Raw genomic sequence first — 19,690 nt, 5'->3', positions numbered from 1 at the left:
CTCAATTATCTGTGTATAAGGTATTTGCCACAATCAATTTTTTTTGTCTTAGTCTAGTTTCTCTGTTTGGTGAGCTTTGGGGCAATCTCTCTTCACTATTGACTGGCATTATGGAAATACCAATTCTTTTTTTAAAATCTTAGCAGAAAAAAATTATGAGGACAAATATGTTGCAGAAAACAATTATACCTAATATTTATTTTTCAAAGTCAAATAATTTTTGGATTATCCTGTGTTCTGATAATAAAATGTAACAATTTCTCGCTCTCCATATATACATATGTACATACATTTATATTTATTTATATGTATATATTCTACTTGACTGTACTAGGTGGTTTATCAAACATAGTTCTAATATCTTAATTTTTATCTCAAAATACTCTAGAAGGCAGCCCTGTTGACTGAAAGATTCATATTCTTCAGTATACACACATACAAACACAAACACACACGCGCACACACACAATTGTTGATTCAAGGTTTTGTATAGGATTCATTTTTGTATTTGGATAAATGATCAAAAGATAAGAAAAGGCTATTTGTAAAAGAGGAAAACACAAACTGTTAGTAATCAATTAAAAGTGATTGATTTCACTAATAACAAAAAAGATGCAAACACAAAGACTGAGGTACCACTCATCAAATTGGCAAAAATAATTAAAAGCAAGAAAACTCAATGCTGGCAGGGTTGTAGGGAAACATTCATTCATTACAGGAAGAACTGCATACTGGAATCTTTTTGGACAGCAATCTTGCAGCATGCAATAAAAGTTACAGAAACAGCCATACCCTTTGACTCAATTCCATTGTTGGGAATATACCCTAAAAGTATTATCAAAAACAAAAAAAGGACTATCTATTAAATATTTTCACAGCAGAACTATTTGTAATTGCAAAAACTGAAAGCAACCTCAACATCAAATATTAGGGGAATGATCAAATAATTAAAAGAACAAGTATAAGAAATACAAAGAAATAGGGAAGGACCTTTATGGAAAGTGAAAAACCAAACCAAACTAGAAGTACAGCATATACCCTATGACCACATAAGAGGAAAAACAAATGGGAACTAATGGATAAAAAAAACCCTGAGATATATAGGGAGTGACTAAAAAGTTATTATGATATATCATATGTTCCATTTTATTTTAATAATATTCTATCCATTAGAAAGTAGTAATGGACTTAGGGTACAGAATGAGACATTTATATTTCTGTATTCAGTCACTGAGAGATTTGTTTTGCTGGATTATGTATATTTGAAATAAGTAATTTGTTCTTTTTTTTTAAGAAATAGAGGCTAGGAGGGAAAGAAAATTGATTTTTGTTAATTTGGGGGGGAAAAAAGCAGTGGGGGAATGCTACAGATGTGAAATGTTGTGTATATTCTTCAGATGAAGTCACTATATTATCAATTTTACTTTATGAGACATCTCATGAAGTGGAATGTAATCTGTAAATGTTTGAAACCTAAAAACAAAATACATCATTAAAAGTTACAAAAGAAAAAAAGGAAAAATTCAAAATGTGAATAATTACAAAGAAAGTTTAACTGGTTGAAGCTTACTATTATTTAAGAGTTTTTGTAAAATGAAGGTGATCTTAGGAAAAAACAGTGATTTCTGCAAAGGTTTTTTTAATCCAGCAATAGTAATGCTTACCTTTCTCAACAGAGACTCACCCACTGAAATAATTTTGTAATTTCTATGGTGACAGAAAATGATTCAGTCCTGGAATCAGCAATTTTCTATCATCTAGGGGCAAAGTGTTAATTTAATTCTAAAAGAAAAGGTCTTAATTGAGTTCAGTGCTAGGATGCATGATGAGGAATGTTACATAAACTGCCATTTCTCTGGGAAAAAAAATTTTTTTTTAAAGTATTTGCTTAAAACCAAATTACTCACCATGTTTTGGGCTGAGAATGGGAAATGGATCTCCTAATTTCCAGAAGAAGTACATGAAGGTCAACCATAATCCACAGGAAAAAAGTACTCGTTGTCTGTGTACTAAGATAAAAGAAATAGGTTGGGGTTGGGGTGGGGAGTGGATGCAAGATACACAAAAGTTAGGAGCTTGCTCTACTTAGAAACACAAGAATCACACCAATGACCTTCTCTTCCTCTCCCATCCACATATTTGCTATTCATTAATAAAGGACAATCTACTTTTTTATGGAAGATTCCTTACAACAGCTGAAGGTAAATGAGGAAAAAGAAGGGAAATTTGACTGAAACAAAGGACAGGGTTACACTTAGACAGAAATAATGTTGAAAGATGGAAAGATGGTAAAACACACTAAATTTATTCACTTAAATATTTAATGAGTAATTTAATGTATAAAGTACTACACTGGGTATCCTCCTCATCCCACCCCTCCCCTGCCAAAAGTAAAAGGGCAGCGGTTACTTTTCAGTAAGGAGGCAAAATGCAGCTCTCAGGTGGCCTCAGGCCCCAAACATACTCATCCCCATCCACACCACTGGAAGCTCAAACACTCACAGAGTCGGATGTTGCTCACAATAAAATAACCAATGTAGAAAGGCACCATGAAGACAAGGATCAGCAGAATTACACATAGATTCATTTTCCAGTGAAAATAACGGGAACTGAAATGAAATTTGGAAAGGGTCACTGGGAGGATGACAAATTTTAGTCTAATTTCTCCTAACAATTCACCATCTTCCACCTCTGATCTGACAGTCAAACTCAACAGCCTGCAAACTCCCAGGAAGCAGCTCAATGTGCTTAGCAGAAAGCTGCTGTGGTTAACAATAATCATACACTTTGGGGCAAGTAAGTGGCTCACTGGACGGTGTCAGGCCTGGAGATGGAAAGTCCCGAGTTCAAATTTGGCCTTAGACATTTCCTACTGGTGTGATGCTGGGCAAGTCACAACCCCCATTGCCTATTAAGACAGAAGGTAAAGGTCTACCCTCCCACCCCCATTATAATCATAACCTTTTTATCATCTGATACTCCTAAGAATATCAATTAGTTGTCAGGTTGCTACTGCTTTGTCTATGTTGCCACAACTTTAAACATTAAAGGAAATAAGATGACTTTGACCTTTAAGTTTGGAAGTACCATCTCAGTATATGAATTAAAAGAGAACCAATCATGTATACACCGAAGATTAAGAATGTGTTTACAGTTTTAACATCTTGATACAGTTAGACATTTGAGGTGCTTTTCACATTACCATCCTAATTGCTCCACAGGAGAGACTGAGATGGTTATTCCGCATTTTTTCTATGATAAAATCCAGGTAACCGATCTCCAGAAAGAATGTAACCCTGGACTCTCCACAAAGAAGGCTAATGGGTGCGCACAGCTCACCTGCTATTCAGCACTCCCAAGATTTCGAAGATGATGAGCTCAAACATAGTACAGGAGAAGGCAAAGGTCACAGAGAAGATCACTTGTACCACATACTGGCGCACCTGTCAAGGGATGATAAAAGACTATGTTCAGCTCCTGCTAAAAGATGGCCAAAGGAAAGGCTTCCTTAACCCACATGAACCAGAAGCCCTTATAGTTATGGGGAAAGGATGGCATTTGCATCTTACTATGAGTCTGAAAGAATAAAAGGGAACAGGAATTGAGTTATAAGATGAAACTGTAATACTATACTAGTGGGCAACTTTAATTTTCCCCTCTCAGAACTACATAAATCTAACCAAAGAGGGAACAGGCAAGAAAGTTGTGATCTGAAAAACCTGTGGCTATTATTTAAGTTTTGTAAAGTATATAATAATTATAATTTAATTTGTTATACCTCAGGGTATGTGATTCCTTGTGGATGGAGAATTTAAAGCAAAAAATCATGAAGTGAGAAGATCAGGAACAGCTTCCACACTTTGGATACATGCAAATAAAGGGGCTATTTGGTTAATACAGGATGGGGATACTCATCCAACCTGAGACTGGGGAATCCCAAAGCAGGAGGGTTATTATTTGAAAGACCAAAGAATTTTTGTTCTGCCTATCTCTTAAGGTACTTTAATCTTTTGTAGATACCTTGGATAGGATCCAGGCAGTATGTGGAGCATATTGCTGAAATAAATATGACCATAGTAGAAAAGACCATCTCCACATGTCCAAACTTGAACCCAAGATATTAGGCCAGAACCAGACTAAAAGCAAAACAAATAACACCAACCTCTATTGCAGGGGCATTTAACCTGGGCATTGTGAACCTGCTTTTAAAAATACTTTGTTATTTTTATTTCAATATAATTGCTTTCCTTTATAACCATATATGTTTTGTTTTAGAAACTGAAAAACATTATTTTGAGAAAGGTCTATAGATTTCACCAGAGGACCAAAGTGATGTATGATATATAAAATGGTTAAGAATTCCTGCTCTGGTGTACAGCACTGAGTGAAGCCAGGTGGGTCTGGAAGATCAGGTCAATAAAAAAAAAGCTATATTTATTTGTAAGGTTGCATTACACTAACAATTCTCTCTTGTGTCACATTCTGACTATGAGATGTCCACACTGATGTAATTATGAAATCCTTTTTCTTGTCCTGGCTTCTGAGCAAGACACTACTTGTAGTCCTTCTCTTTTACCAGCCGATTCCAGTTGTCTTTTTGAGATCGGAGTAGCATAGGCTGCACTGGCCTTATTGTTATATTATCTAAAATGGATGTATAAGTAATAAAATACCACCCAGAGTTCTACTGTGAGGCTTCTGTATTAATACTGATGTTTTCGTTGTTCTACCCTAAAGCAATTTCAGATTCAAATCCTGGCACATAAAGAATCCCTTCTTACCTCATAGTCCTTGAAAAGTTGTCTCATGAAGAACAACCATCCAAAGCCAAAGAAGAGCACCTGCAGATGGAAAAAGAGATCAAGTCTGGGATGAGGAAGTAGCTGAAACTGATTGAGGCAAGAGGCATCAGGTCTTGGTCAGATGGCCTTACTAGCATGTGCAGTGTTCAAGGGGTCTGATGTTTAGATGGCTGAAATAATTAAACTGTTTCATGGACTGGAGGTTCACAACATCCCTTAGATTTTGCCACCTTCACATCAATGAAAACCAATAACAGAAGGAAAAAGGTTGAAATGACTCAATTTCTGAAATTATATTTTTCCCGGACAGAGGTTTTTATTTTTGTCCCACAGATTCCTCTGGCAGTCTGCTGATACCCATGGACCCCTTTTCAAGATAATTTCTAAATGCATAAAATATATAGGTTCACACAGAAACTATTACACTGAATATTATAGTCAATTAATTAAATTCAAAGTACAGGTATTTCTTCCACATTGTGACTTTCCCCATTGTGGTTTCAAAATACCGTAGGTTTGCATAAGAAATTAAATGGGAATTTTGGGGGAGTTTTGCAGAAGTCACAGATGACACATGAAGGCCAGCAGACAACACATAAAAAGTTTAGAAACTATATAGCTTATGACCCAAATTTCACAATAAGGTACTATAAACATTCCATAAAAGAAAAAAAAAATCCAGACTTTTTCTCTGGCTTGAAGGCAAGGTGAAAAAATTTTACACAGATTTTCCAGATCACAGGGGTGCCTCACCTCTAACCCCAGTGATGTGGACGAGATACCTGTATTATACTGAATTGCAATTATTAAAATACATATTTTTTAAATGTTCATGGTCCCCAGATTAAGAACTCCTGTTCTAGGGCATGTATTGTTATATTTTTGTTTCTAAGGCAAAACAGAATCATGCAGTTAATCTTGCAATAATATGGTAATAATAGAGTCCGTGGAACTTGTATTCACCAGAAGTTTCCTATAGATAAGAACAGAGATTCTTTAAGACTCTTAAATCAATCCAATTTAACAATTACTAAGCCTCTATGCTGTGCAAAGCATTAGTTGTTAGATGCTGAGTATGGTGGATGATTTCAAATATATATGGTTTCTACCTTCATGGAGCTTGTAGGTTTGTTTGGCATTATTGTACGTAGAAAAATAATTAATGCAAAATAATACATAAGAGAGAGGCCAACAAAGTCATTAACGACCAAGGGATATAGTGGGGGAAATGTAGGAAGGTATGAAGGGGACAGAATTTGAGCTGAATGAATGAATGAACAAACAGAAAAAAAATAGTATATATTTATGAAGTGTCTCAGGGATGCAAATACAAAAGGAAATAGCCTCTGATCTCAAAGAACTTGTATTCTAAAAGGAGACAATACACATAGGGGACTGATGGCCTCTTACTCTGGAAACTTGCAGGGAATAGTACAGGAGGTCACAGAGGAGTAGCCTGAAAAACACAGAGCTAATGGTTTCAGATCTGAAGGAATGGGAGAGACCTATGGTGTTTGGTGACATTGTTAAGAAGGCTGCTGGGACACAGGTGAAAAGAAGTCAAAGGTCTTATGGGCACAAACTTAATCGGGTGGGAGGGCATTCTAGGGAGAGGGAAAAATGTGGGCAAAGGTCAGGAGACTGTACAGGATTTGTCCAGATCACACAAGGTAAAAGTCTGGCATAAAAGAGAACAATAGAGATAAGGCAAGAATGATCCCTGGTACTGAAGGGCCTCAAATGTTATGGGAAGGAATCAGAATTTTATTCAACAGGCCAGTAATTCTTAAAGTGTGGTCTACCAACCTGAGCATTCCTAAGACCCTTTAAAGGAGTCTACTATGAGGTCAACACTATGTTCAAATACAAAGACCAAGATGTTCCAAATACTCTTTCCTTTTCCAACTAGAGATCTATGTGAAGCTGTATTTTCTTCATATACATCAACCAAAACAATGTATTGCAACAGACTGACTCCATAAACAAATATGAGAATTACTCTATCTTCTTTTATATCACGCATTTAAAGAGATTTAGAAAATATGTAAAGCGATGCCATCTCACTATTTTTTTTTTGTTTTGGAAAAGTTGTTTTTCATAAAAACATTTATGTCAACATGTAATGGATTTAGCGTTATTTGTAAATGAAATAATATCTAGAAATTATGGGTTATTTTTCATAGTGTTATTTAACATATAATAGATTTGCTTTTTAAAATTAATGTTTACAAATGATGTTTTAATTTTTAAAACCATAACTATCAATAAACAACTCAAACAAACAAAAACTCTTTGGGGATCTCTAATTTTTAAGACTGTAAATGAGTCCTGGGACCAGAAAGTCTGAGAATCACCATGTGGGAGGCAAGTTTCTCAAAGCTCAGAACTTCTTCATTAGAATCTTAGTGGTTTCGTAGGCCAACCCACTACAGAAAAAGGATTCCATTTATAACAACCCTGATAGCTTCAGTGAGGGGGAAGCTTCCTTTTTTTTTTTTTTAAACTCTTACCTTCTGTCTTAGAATCAATACTAAGTATTGGTTCTAAGGCAGAAGAACAGTAAGGTCTAGTAGTAGGCCAGTGACGGCTAACATTTCAAAGATGTAGCCCCCCCACCCCCACCCCACTCCCGTGCCAGGTGTGGGGGAGGAAAAAACACTCCTATTGGTTTGCTGGGCAGAGGGGTGGGGGATGTGAAAAAATGTCATCAGGCACAGTGGAGAGGGGGAGGGAGGCAGCTCTGCCCGAGTCCCTCTGCCTTGCTAGTAACAATCTTGGGGAGGAGAGAGGTGGTGGGCAGCCACATGCCCATAGAGTACTCTATGTGCCATCTTTGGCACCAATGCCATAGGTTTGCCATCACTGGTCTAGGCAATTAGGTTTAAATGGTTCGCCCAAGGTCACATAGCTAGGAACTATCTGAGGCCAGATTTGGGCCCAGGGCCTGCTGTCTCTAGACCTGACTTTCAATCCATTGGGCCACCTAGCTGCCTCAGTGCATTCTACTTTTAAATACAGTAAACTGAATTCTTAGGAAGCTTTTTCTTAAAGAAACCCTAAATTTCCTTTTTTATGGTTCTGAAGCCTTCTGAGGCCAAGTAGATTTGTCTAATCACTCTTCTACATGCTAGCCTTTCAAATACTTGGTTATGGTCTAATACAACTAGGATACATGCATGAAGAAGATAAATCTAGCAGTGGCACCAAGAATAGATCGGACTGGGGAGACAGCAAAGGTAGAGAAACCATGGAAGGCTGACATGGCTGTAGGAGAGAAATACTATTGAGGTAGAACCAATCAGATTTGAGAATTCTATGAATCCAAAGAGTGGGAAGAGGGAGGAGATAACAACAAGATTTTAAACAGGGAAGACTAGGAGAATGGTAGTGAAATTAGCAGGAGGAACAAGTTTTGTAAGAAAAGAAAAAATTGCTTTTGGATATATCGAATATAAATGGCCAGTGGAATAATCTGATAAATATTTAGCCAGCAGGTAGTTAGAAAATTAAGTCTAGCTCTTTTAGCAAGGAGGTCAAAGTTAAAGAAGAGTTGAGTCACTTGAATGGAGGTGATAGGTAAAGTAGTAGGAATGAACAAGAAATGCCAAGGGAAAGAGTATTCAGAGAGAAAAGGGTTGAGGGAAGAAAATTTTTGGGAAACATCTGCTGTCAGGAATCACAAAGAGAAAAAGAGAATTGCCCAAGAGAATGAGAAGGGTAGTTAAAAGGGAAATCAGGAAACCAAAGGTCATGGAAAATAAGGACTGAAACAAGAAGCTTTGGATTTGGCAACTAGGAGATCACTAGAACCTTTATTAAGGACTCTTAAATGATATCCTTCAATGATAACAGCTCTTAGCCTTTTCTGAGACCATATTGCTAGGACAAAAGGTTCCATAGACCTCTGGCTCCTATTCATCATTGTTTACAAGACAACAATTTCAGGGGTGCAGATAGTAGGGGGACTATAATGAGGTGAAGGGAGTCATATCAATGTCAGGTGGGATCTCTCTGCATGGGGGACCAGGTGCCTCTCCTCTCTATGCTTTTTTTTGGTCTTTCTCTTCTCAGTATTGTGATAGGGAAAACCAAGAGAGCTCTTATGTGAGCTAGGAGCACATAATATTAAGGAAACTATGCTCAATGTCAAGCTGCTTCAACTTTCACTAATAAATGATTTCTTTAACACCTTCCCCCCAGCCCACCCAACACCCCACATATGCACACACACACACACACACACACACACACACACACACACTCACTTTTTAAGCTAGGAACCATACTCTAATACTAGTATACAAACCATCCCTTGAATTCTGGTCTAATTTGCTCACCATCAGGGAGACTCATGGATTTTAAGTATCACTGCTTAAAAGAAAGGCAGACATATCCCTAAATAATAAAGACCATTTCTATTTAACTTACAAGAAGATGAATGAGTTTGGACAAGCAAGAGGAATTAGAAATAGTGCATATAGTTGGGGCAGAAGTTCAGGGTCAGAACAGCTAGCTAGATAACCTAATAATAAGAAATAGAGCTTTGGACACAAATAAGAAACTGAAGTCCACAAAGTTGTGAGAGAGGGCAAACAGACAGAAAGATAATGGAGATAGGGAAGAAAATGAAGAAGAGAGCCATATGTTTGCCTCTCTCATTCTGGGCTCCTTTGATACTGATGGAGGGCGCTTTGGAGAGCTCCAAAACTGATGAATAAAGTAATCAAGAATAATTAGCAGTAAAACCAAAGTAAATATGAATTCTGGTGAATTTAGAGAAAGAAATTAAAAGATGATGCAGAAGGAAAAAGTAATCCCTCTGATAGTTCAGTAAATAAAATGGAAGTTGGAATGTGGACGCTTAAGAACAGTTAAAGAAATGGGGTTGGCAGAACTTTGCCCTTGGAAGAAGTTGAAGATTACACTGTACTCTGGAACTAATAAAAGTCACAAATAGGTGGAAGTAATAGAGGGCATGAGTCAAGTATGAACTTCTGTTACAGATGAGATCTCCAGGTTAAAAGTTAGCAAGGGTAAGTAGAAAAGATGACCAGTCCCAGGGCAGAAAGAAAGATAACTAAAAAAGACACCTTTAATTTGGTGCAAACCTTTCCCCATGTTATTATTTGATATAGCACAAGAATTTCATTATATATTATATAATTATATTGTTCTGGAGAGATCCTAGTTTTATGTTGGTACTCAACAGTTATAATGAAGTAATAGATTAACAACAGCTTGTCAAGGCAGAGTATTTTACTCATAAGAAAAAAGGAGAGCTCAGATGAGAGTTTAGGCATTTGGTCATATAGACAGGATTAAAACTTGGGTTGGCTGGATCTCTCACTGAACCACACTGTCTTGTAGGCTATGAGGCATATATGTGTCTTCCAAATTCAACAAGCAACAATTTTTATTGGTTTTGAAGTAAGGATAAGCTCACAGATTTAGAAGTGGAAAGGACTTTGCAGGTCAGTCTGTCTAATTTAAGTTTTAAGCACTGAAAGCAGAAGAAAAACACTGGATTAAATGGTAGGAAAAAAGGCTACCTTTCTCAGATAGCTGTATTATCAATACCCAAAAGTAGCTTTAAAATAGAACACTATAAATACAGAGGTTCAAGAAATGAGGTACAGGTTATTTTGAGGTCAGGAAGGTCTGAGTTCAAATATGACTTCAGATACTCACTGGCTGTGTGACTCTGGACAAGTCACTTAACTCTGCCTCAGTTCCTCATCTGTAAAATGGACTAGAGAATGAACTGGCAAACCATTCCTATATCTTTCACAAGATAATACCAAAGTGAGGAAATATGTGAGGATAAATGTTTATAAATTGCTTTGGAAAGTGCTATTTAAATGGCTTTATAAATATATGTTTATAAATATAAATAGCATTATATACATATATATACTATTATTATCATTATTATCTTCTATCTATAGACTCTAACCAGGAAAGGCACCAAGGAAGGATGAGTTCCCTACAAAGTAGGAACTGTATCACTCTCCTCGGATCCATCACTATTGCTTTCCCCCTCTTCCGTTCTAACAACAAACCACCTATTAATTTTTCCTGGTACCATAATGTCAAAGAAGAGAATCAGGTGGGAAAGACTGGAATGAATGTTCATAGAAGTGGATTATTCATCAGGTCTAAGCCATAAATGAAATTATCAAAGCATAGGTGGTAGAAGTGAATTCTCAATAAACCAGAAAAGGACTCAAAAAGAGTGAGGTACTAGAATGCAGGTAGAAGGTAGGAAGACTGTTAGGTGGCATAGTGGATGGAATGCTGGGCCTGGAATGAAAAAAAAAAACCTGAATTCAAATCCAGCCTGAGAAACTTACTAGCTGTGTGACTCTGGGCAAATCACTTAACTGCAGTTTGCCTTAATCCACCAGAGAAAGAAATGGCAAACCACTCCATTTTCTTTGCCAAGAAAACTCCAAGCCAGGGGGTTAAGAAGAGTAAAAAGCAAATGAATCAACTGAATAACAATAACAAGAAGGTTAAGAAGAGGGTATTGGAACATAAACAAATCCGTATCCTTTTACAGACTTTGAAAGTTATCATCTTTCAGCACCACTTAATTAGTAAAGAGGAAAGTTGCTCATAGGAAGCTTCGATGTGTGGGATACAGGATTCCAGATATATTTTGTCCTCTTCTTTTAGGCAACAGTTTGTTCTGTTTCTGACTTTAAAAAATAAATTTTTTTTTTTAATTTTGGATGACTTTTGGATGCCACTGACATCAACAGCTTTATTGCTGGTTTCTGGACAGCAGCGTTCTCCCTACCAACTCCCTAAATGAAGAATAGATGTTATAAATAGCAGTTGGCACCTCATACACTTCCTAGCTATGCGACCCTGGGCAAGTCTCTTAACTTTAATTGCCTGACCTTTATTGCTCTTCTTCGATAAAGGTTTAATAATAAATGATAGTTGGGGAAGGGGCTGCATTGCAAGCTGAGTTGCTGAAAGGCTAACGTCAAACGCCCATTGGTTATGCTCACATTATTAGGTAGGGGCAAATTGGGGATAGAATATAGGTCGCCAATGACTTTTACCCACTTTAGTCTCTAGTTTAATTCTCACAGGAAGCCCGAGAAGTGGAGTCTAAAATTAGCTTGGTTTTTAAAATGGGTAAATTGAGTCACTTGCCCCCTTCACCCAGCTTGTAAGTCTCTACGACCTCTAGGTGCAGCGCTGTTTACTGTCCTCACTGGAATGGATGCTCTCAAGTGGGGGAAAAGAACGAAGAAGGAGAGGGACAGGAAGGAGAGAGAGGTGAGGGAGAAAGGGATTGGGGAGGAGGAATGTTGGGCCGCAGTGGGGAAGTGTTGACCTAATCTCAGGGACGAGGGGGTAGGAGTGGGAGGGGGCGGTGTACGTGGGGGGAGGGGCGGTTGTCCCGGTAAACGCACGGGGGGAGAGGTCACCTCCTCACCTGGGAAGTGACCACGATGCTGGAATCAATCAGGAAACTCATGAGGAAACTCCCGGGGACTTCGATCCCCCGCTGTCCCGGCTGCTGGCCCCGGTCTCTTACTTCCCACTCCCTGAAACCACTTACACTCCCGGACCACTAGCCCCAAAGGCCGACGCCATTGCTTCCGTCCAGTCAGTCACTCGCCAGCCCCCTACGCCATCGAGGGGCGCCCATTCCTGTCCAATCAGCGGGCTGCGAGGAGATGGTAACGCCCTCGATGGGCGGGAAAAGACTACGAGTGGGCGGGTTGGGGAGGGAAGAGGCGGAAGGGCAAGTGGCAAGGAGGGGAGGCGGGATTAGGAGAGGAGCCAGGGTTAGGGGGACTAGGCTAGGAGAGGAGGGGCTAAAGGAGGACTTTGTGTCTGGGTAAGGGTCGGGGTTGGAGACCGTCCTTTGGAAACCTTTTGAAAAGTTAGACACGGTTGGGTTTAGAAAAAAACCTGGAAAGGCTTGTAAGACAATGCAGAGTGAAACAATCACAACCAAGAGAACATTGATTACAGAAACAGTAATATTGTTTGAAGAATAATTGTGAATGACCAAACTATTTTGAGTAATGACTATTCAAATCAACAAAGAAGGACTTTTAAAGAAAAATGCTGTCCATCTTCAGACAAAGAACTGCTTATATATATGTATACATATACATATATTTATAATAGTATGGTTTCATATATGTGTGTGTGTGTGTGTGTGTGTATCACACTTCTCTAATGTGGGTTTGGGAGGGAAGTAGACAATTCGGAATTCAAAAGGCGAAAAAAAGCTATGCAGGATGTTTCCCGATTTTAACCCCTTGGGAACAAGAACCAAGTTCCCCATTGCATTAGCACCTAAGCGCCTAGCGATAAGTAACTAGCACAAAGACATTGCATTTCCGATAGTAGCCTGCAGAACTAAAAGGAAATAAAGTTGTGCTAGATATCGAAAGGACGGTGGGCAACAAAAGACAATAAAGGTCTTGTGAAATCTTCAAAGTATTGCACATAGCCTCCATCGTAGCCACTATAATCTGAAAGTATCTTTCATTGTAGCCATTAATCCTCCAGGAACCACCTGTTTCCTCTTCTGGGCTTGACTTTGCCATCTTTGTTTCTGTTTTTCACTGCATAGCACTGTTAATGAATTGTTAATCTTTTTCAGTTCCTATAAATACACATTCCTCAAACTAATGCCCCCAAGAAACTGGCACAATACAGAGATTTTTCCAACTGTGTAATTTTGTCTTTTAGTAACTTGCCAAACTCTCTGAAGTCATCTCTTGAAGATGGTTCATGGCATCTATACCACAAATTGTGTATACCAAAAGTTTCTTTTGCCAATTTAAGAGCTGGCTCTTCCTCTAATTTTCTGATTGTTTTTCTGGTGTAAGCTCTTTAGATTCTTCACTCTTCTAACATTTTCTTAATTTCTTATTTTTTTCTTCTGTTGTCTTTATTTCTCTTTGATTTGCTATTTTCTTCTTTTCTGTCACTTTATTTTTGGTTTGTAACTGTATCTTATTTAGACATATGATCCACTCCACCTACATACTGTAACCTTAACTTTCATTCCCAACTAAAATCTTACCATCTATAGGCATTTTCCCCTAACCCATCTCAATTCCAGTGCTTTTCCTTTAAAAAAAATTCCTACTTATCCTGAATATAGCTTGCATTGTATTTATTTGTTTGCATGTTGTCTCCCTCAGATTATAAACTTGAGGGTGCTGTCTTTTACCTTTTTTTGTATCCCAACACCATAGCACATTGCATGGGACATAGCAAAGAGTTAATAATTGTTGGTTGATTGCTTGTTTCCACTTTACAGCACTGCCCCTTCCTCTCTCTGTGACTTTGCATAGACTGGTCCCCCATTCCTAGAATGTTCTCTCTCCTCTCCTCTTGCCTTTTGAAACCTCTAATTCTCCACAAAGCTCAACTCAGGTATCATCTTACCTCCCAGAAGTCCTTTCTAATACACTTCAGTTATTAGAGCAATAATCCCTTAAAATACTACTGAGTAAAATACTACTGGGCATATGTTGTATTTCCTCTCCTCCAATAGAATGTAAACTTCTCAAGGATAAAATCTAGGGCTGTGTTGTTGAACCTATGGCACACCTGCTAGAGCATGCCAGAGGGGGCTACTTCCTTCCCCCTTTCCACAAGCACCTGAGGATATTTCTCATATAACCCCCTCTGTCCATCAGCCCAATGGGAACACATTCTCCTTCACCTGTTTGGGGTAAGGTGGGGGTTCACATACACCATGAGGGTTGCAGATTGGGTATTCCATCTTTAAAAGGTTTGCCTTCATTGGTTTAGGGTGTTTTGTCTTATTTTTGGTATTATAGTCTTTACCACTTTGCAGAATATCTTGGACCAAAGTTTAGACTCAATAAATATTTGTTGAATTAAAGATATATTTAAAAAAACTATCATTTATATTATTATATATGCAGATATATCATCTTTTTAAAAATCAACATCGAATGGGACAGAAGCTAGAAACCTAACCTCTCATTTTCAGTGTTGAAAATTCAACTTCATTCAAGTGATTTTAACTGATTACATTTAACTGATTAGTATAGTTAGGGAAGGTAATGGAGACAAATCCACTTCATTTCTTTTGTATATTCAGGGAAGAGAAGTGGAATCTGTGTTCAGATTCCAACTGTGACCCATGCTGACTGTGATACTAGACAAATCACCTAATCTTTGTTTTCTAAAATATTGTCTAAGATGATAAATTAAAGATAGTGACAGTCTGTATTGGTGGGAGTTTCCCAGGTTGGAACACACAGTAAGGGAAAATAAATCTTGAGATTCAAAGATGGAAGAGACCTTCTAGATAATCTAGTTTGTGATTTCAGAATTTTATTCTTGAACATTCCTTCTTGTCTTACTTTCCCAGAAATATTTTAAAATATTGAAATATTTTACTCCATGGAATCATACCCATCTTTATTCTGAATCATTTGAAATCTACTTTCCCTATATCTAAGGAATATGTCAGATTATACCCAGATTTCTTCTCTTTCCTTATCACAAACTCTAGAAATGAATGATCCTCTCTAGATGTTCCCATTATTTCTACTCTAGAAAACAATTCTTTGTTAGTGAGAATCTGAACTGGAATAGAATTTCTCCTTGCTGGTTCCTCCACTTTTCGAAGGATGAAATTATCACTAGTGGAAGTCAAAAGTTTCTTTCATAGGGTAGGAAAACTGAGATACAGGATATTAAGTGAATTGCCTGAAGTCAGAGAAGTGGGAAGTATACAGATAACTTTTTCCAAATTTGGCAATAAAAGGAAGGAAAAAGATAGATTGGTAACTGGATGAAGTAGAAAGATAATGGAAGACTTCCTCCCACCCCTGCCTCAGCATTGGGAATTCTGAAGTGTATTTGCAGACAGATGAAAAGCCAGCAAAGAGAGGCAACTAGGTAGCACAGTGAATAGAGTGCCAGGCTTGGAATTGGGAGGACCTGGGTTTAAATTTTGCCTTAGGCACATCCTAACTGTATTAATCTGGGCATGTCATTTAACCTCAATGGTCATAAATATGTTTGGTGGAAGCTGTACATAAGTTAAAAAAATTTGTGTGGGTATATGTAAGTTTAAGGGGTGTGTGTGTGTGTGTGTGTGTGTGTGTGTGTGTGTGTGTGTGTGTAGGTATAGATAGAGATATATCAAATCTCAGAGAGAAAACTCTAGTGGAACAGAAACCAGGAAAGGTGTTTGGGCTGAGTCTTTGAGAGAAGCAAGGGAAGCTAGGAATCAGAGACAAAGTAGGAGAGGATTCCAGCCATGGGGGGCAGCCAGTGGGAAGGCACTTGGTCAGGAGATGGAGTATCATATCTGAGGAACAGAAAGTATGCCAGTATAACTGACAAGTAAAGTGTGTAGAAGAGAGTAAAATGTCAGAAGACTGGGAAAGAAGGAAGAATTCAGGTTGCGAAGGACTTTCAATGCCAAATAGGTTATTTTATATTACATTATGGGAGTTTATTGGGTGAGGAGATGATAACATGATTAAACCTGAATTTTGGAAAACCACTTTCACACCTGAGTACAGAATGCATTGGAGCAGGGAGAGACTTGAGATAGGGAGACCAACCAGAAGGCTAGTTTGATAGTTGTAAGATTGGAGGAGAGATAGTCCACTTTGAGCAGAGAGCAGTCTCTGACAGAGACTAGCTGAAGAGAGAGTTGGGGAGGAGTAAGAAGAAAAAACTGAAAATTTCAGTAGAGAATCAGAAGCTTGGAGGTACAACCCGCAACTCACTTCCAGCTGGGAGCCTGAGTGAAAAGGTAAATCCCCTAGACTGGGAAGAAGCCTGTGTCTCTCTGGAGATCAACTGTCTCTCTTTAAACCCCTGAATACCTCTCACTCAACTCTCAAAAACAGCAATCAAAGCCATCAGTGGATTTTGTGGACTGGGACTTTGAAGAAAGTCATCCACAAAGATCTCTTTCAAGGATCTCCCTCTCCATCTCTCTCTCTCCCTTACTTGTCCCTGGACTTCTATATTCAAGTTAGTTAGCTTAGGAGTAGGGACCAACAGGCAGCTGGCAAAAAGAGGGATCAAGGCTGAGAACCCAAATAAATAACCTGTTATTCTAGATTTAAGTCTGGGCCAGTTTCTAACAATAGTAAAGGGGATTGGAGATTTGGGGAAGAGTCATACCTCTCCCCAAAAAGAGGGGTTAACTTCTGGATCCCAGTGATCTAAGAATGCCAGATCCAAGGAATATCTCTCCTTGGCAGTGGAGTAGCCCCAAGATCCTGAAGGGGACTGATAGTTGGTGTCCCTGAGGAAAACAGAGGTATAATAGTTCATCTTGCCTCTCAAGGGCTCTCAAGGGGGGCATTGTGCCATCTTACAAAGGCTTCCCCCTCTAGTCTCTTGTCCTCCATCTCCCAGGAACATTCTCTGAGGAGAGACATACTCCCTCTTTCAAGGAGACAGGACTTGGCTATCTTCCCCCAAAAGGAAGAGAGGGCAAGAAGAATCTCTTCACTCCTTCAAACCCATTCCCTCTTTCCCTCCATCATCCTTATTCCCCTTTAAGCCCTATATTACATAGTCCAGCCATGAAATGATGAGAGCCTGTATCAGGATTGTGGCTATAGGAGTTGACCAATATGAGGTATATGAAAGTAGAAACAATAAGACGTGCCAGTGAAAGGGAAAGGATTGTTCTCTGGGGAAATGAATCTGGTATTTCAAAGCAGAAAAGTCCTTACAGTTCATGAAGCCATATTTGAATTTCTATGGTACTGAATGCAAAGGGAATAAAGAACAGTAACTTGAACTCAACATTTCAATTTTCATCAACTCAAGGAATATCGAATTATGCCCCTTAATTTACAACATAGAAGTTTGTTTCAAATATTACATGATAATACTCTCTCCTGCAATATGGATTAGGTTAGTTTTTCTCTGGAAAGTTACAAAGCTAACCCCCAAGACATGATTTCCAGTTTGACCCAGGAGCAAAATGCCATTGAGTTAATCATTTCCTACTCAACTCCAGTGCCTTTCTAGGAGGATGCAACCATTGACACTATTTTATTTTGAACGTTAGCCAAAAATCACATTCCAGTCTTGAAGGGTAAAAAGTCTATAAGCTGAGTGATCAATTTTTATGCTATTAAGATAAACTTTAAATTGATTTCATCTAACTGCATTTGACTTGTGAAAGATTTGTGACAGTTAATGAAAAATGGCATTTTTGTTTTAGAGAAAATTAAAGGAACTTGGGCATACAATACACTAACCAGTTGCATCACAAACAAAGGCTGCTAGGAAATTTTATTTTGGGCTTGAAAATGGTCAATCTAAATGATTCTTCATCATTCAATGAAACCATGAATCAATGTACAGTTGTTAGGCAAATATTTCTATGAGGAAATGACAACCACTGAGAATAACTTCATTTCTTCCCCTCCCCCAATTCCCGACCTAATACCACCTCAGTGTACAACTGAATAAATCTCTGGATCCAAATTATTTGTGGCTCATTCCTTTCTATAATAGGTAAGCTTGGACTTCTCTCTACAGAGCCACTTTAAGTCCTATATGTTTGGGGACATCTGCCCAAGCCCAACCCACCTTAGCATGTAATACTTTGCAGAGAATTTTAAAGCATCCTATGTACACACACACACACACACACACACACATCCCAACACCTACATTAAGCTCTGGAGGTAGTGGACTACAAAGCTAAAAAAGATGATATAATGGCTGTCCTCAAGGAATTTATGTTGTCTCAGGAGAAAAAACACATATACATGTAAGTAAACATTACAAAGTTAATACAATGTGATTTCAGTGGTAACAGAGGAAGTTATATTCTCTCACTCCGAGGCTCACAAGGTTCTCTCTGGCTTAGGTCTTGGTCCAGGTCTACTTACTCTTTCCCTTCTCCCAAAGCATTCCTCTTCAGAGGTTATATTGAAACATCATGTCTGTCTCAACCTTTAGAATAACTCTAGCCTCAATTTGCTTGATATTTTCTAGATATCCCTTAGGGTATAGACAAAAAAGATTGGCAGATTAAATATAAATGAACATTGTGACATGGCATCCCTAAAAGTTAACATCCTATCAGGAGAGGCATAGTGTCCAGAACCTTTTAGTAGTGAATTCATCCTTCAGGAATGGCTTGGACTATATACAACTCCTGAAATCTTTTCTAGCCCTAAGACTTGTTATGAATTAAAATTGTTAAATAAAACCTCAGTATTTAATGGTAATAGGTCATTTTTCTTTTCTCCATCCCCAAAACAAAGGGATCCTAGTTGTGTAAGAATTCATTCCTATCTCGAGCCTGCTAGACTCAAAAAATTACTGTCTCTTTGATTTCTCTTATAAGTAACTTGTGACATTTGGTGCTCTCATTTTATGGGCTGTAAGAAAAAAACACATGGTTGGTGGTGAAGTTATTTAAATCATTCAAAAAATATTTATTGAAACCCAACTATTTCTGAAGTGAGGTGGTGAAAAAAATGACTTCTTAAAAAATCCTTATCTTCTACCGTTCTGGAGGGCAATTTTGAACTGGGCACAAAGGGTTTTAAATGAATGCCTGCCCTTTGACCCAGCCATACCACTGTTGGGTTTTTACTCCAAAGGGATAATAAGGAAAAAAGACTTGTACAAGAATATTCATAGCTGCGCTCTTTGTGGTGGCAAAAAATTGGAAAATGAGGGGATGCCCTTCAATTGGGTAATGGCTGAACAAACTGTGGTATATGTTGGTGATGGAATACTATTGTGCCCAAAGGAATGATGAACTGGAGGAATTTCATGTGAACTGGAACAACCTCCAGGAATTGATGCAGAGTGAAGGAAGCAAAACTAGGAGAACATTGTACACAGAGACTGATACACAGTGGTACAAT

General features: G+C 38.2%; 1 protein-coding gene and 1 pseudogene across 5 annotated transcripts in view; both read right to left on the bottom strand.

Moving 5' to 3' along the window:
* The window catches only part of GPR89A (G protein-coupled receptor 89A), a 56,492-nt gene extending 44,010 nt beyond the window's left edge, over positions 1 to 12,482 (bottom strand). For 3 of the 5 annotated variants that reach the window (XM_007485335.3, XM_056819304.1, XM_007485334.3), the window contains exons 1-6: positions 12,253 to 12,482; positions 4,782 to 4,841; positions 3,340 to 3,443; positions 2,503 to 2,609; positions 1,908 to 2,009; positions 793 to 825 (exon numbers count right to left, since the gene is read on the bottom strand). In XM_007485335.3, coding sequence (XP_007485397.1) covers positions 793 to 825; positions 1,908 to 2,009; positions 2,503 to 2,609; positions 3,340 to 3,443; positions 4,782 to 4,841; positions 12,253 to 12,294 — 448 coding nt within the window. In that variant the 5' untranslated portion in view covers positions 12,295 to 12,482. The remainder of the gene's footprint in view (positions 1 to 792; positions 826 to 1,907; positions 2,010 to 2,502; positions 2,610 to 3,339; positions 3,444 to 4,781; positions 4,842 to 12,252) is intronic. The other 2 variants (XM_056819305.1, XM_001368930.4) reach the window with 1 other exon arrangement.
* Positions 12,483 to 13,211: 729 nt separating this feature from the next.
* Positions 13,212 to 17,120, bottom strand: LOC100618428 (eukaryotic translation initiation factor 3 subunit J-like; annotated as a pseudogene).
* Positions 17,121 to 19,690: the final 2,570 nt, after the last annotated feature.

The sequence above is a fragment of the Monodelphis domestica genome, chromosome 2, assembly GCF_027887165.1.
Source record: "Monodelphis domestica isolate mMonDom1 chromosome 2, mMonDom1.pri, whole genome shotgun sequence".
Lineage (NCBI taxonomy): Eukaryota > Metazoa > Chordata > Mammalia > Didelphimorphia > Didelphidae > Monodelphis > Monodelphis domestica.
This window is presented reverse-complemented; position numbering and strand designations above follow the sequence as displayed.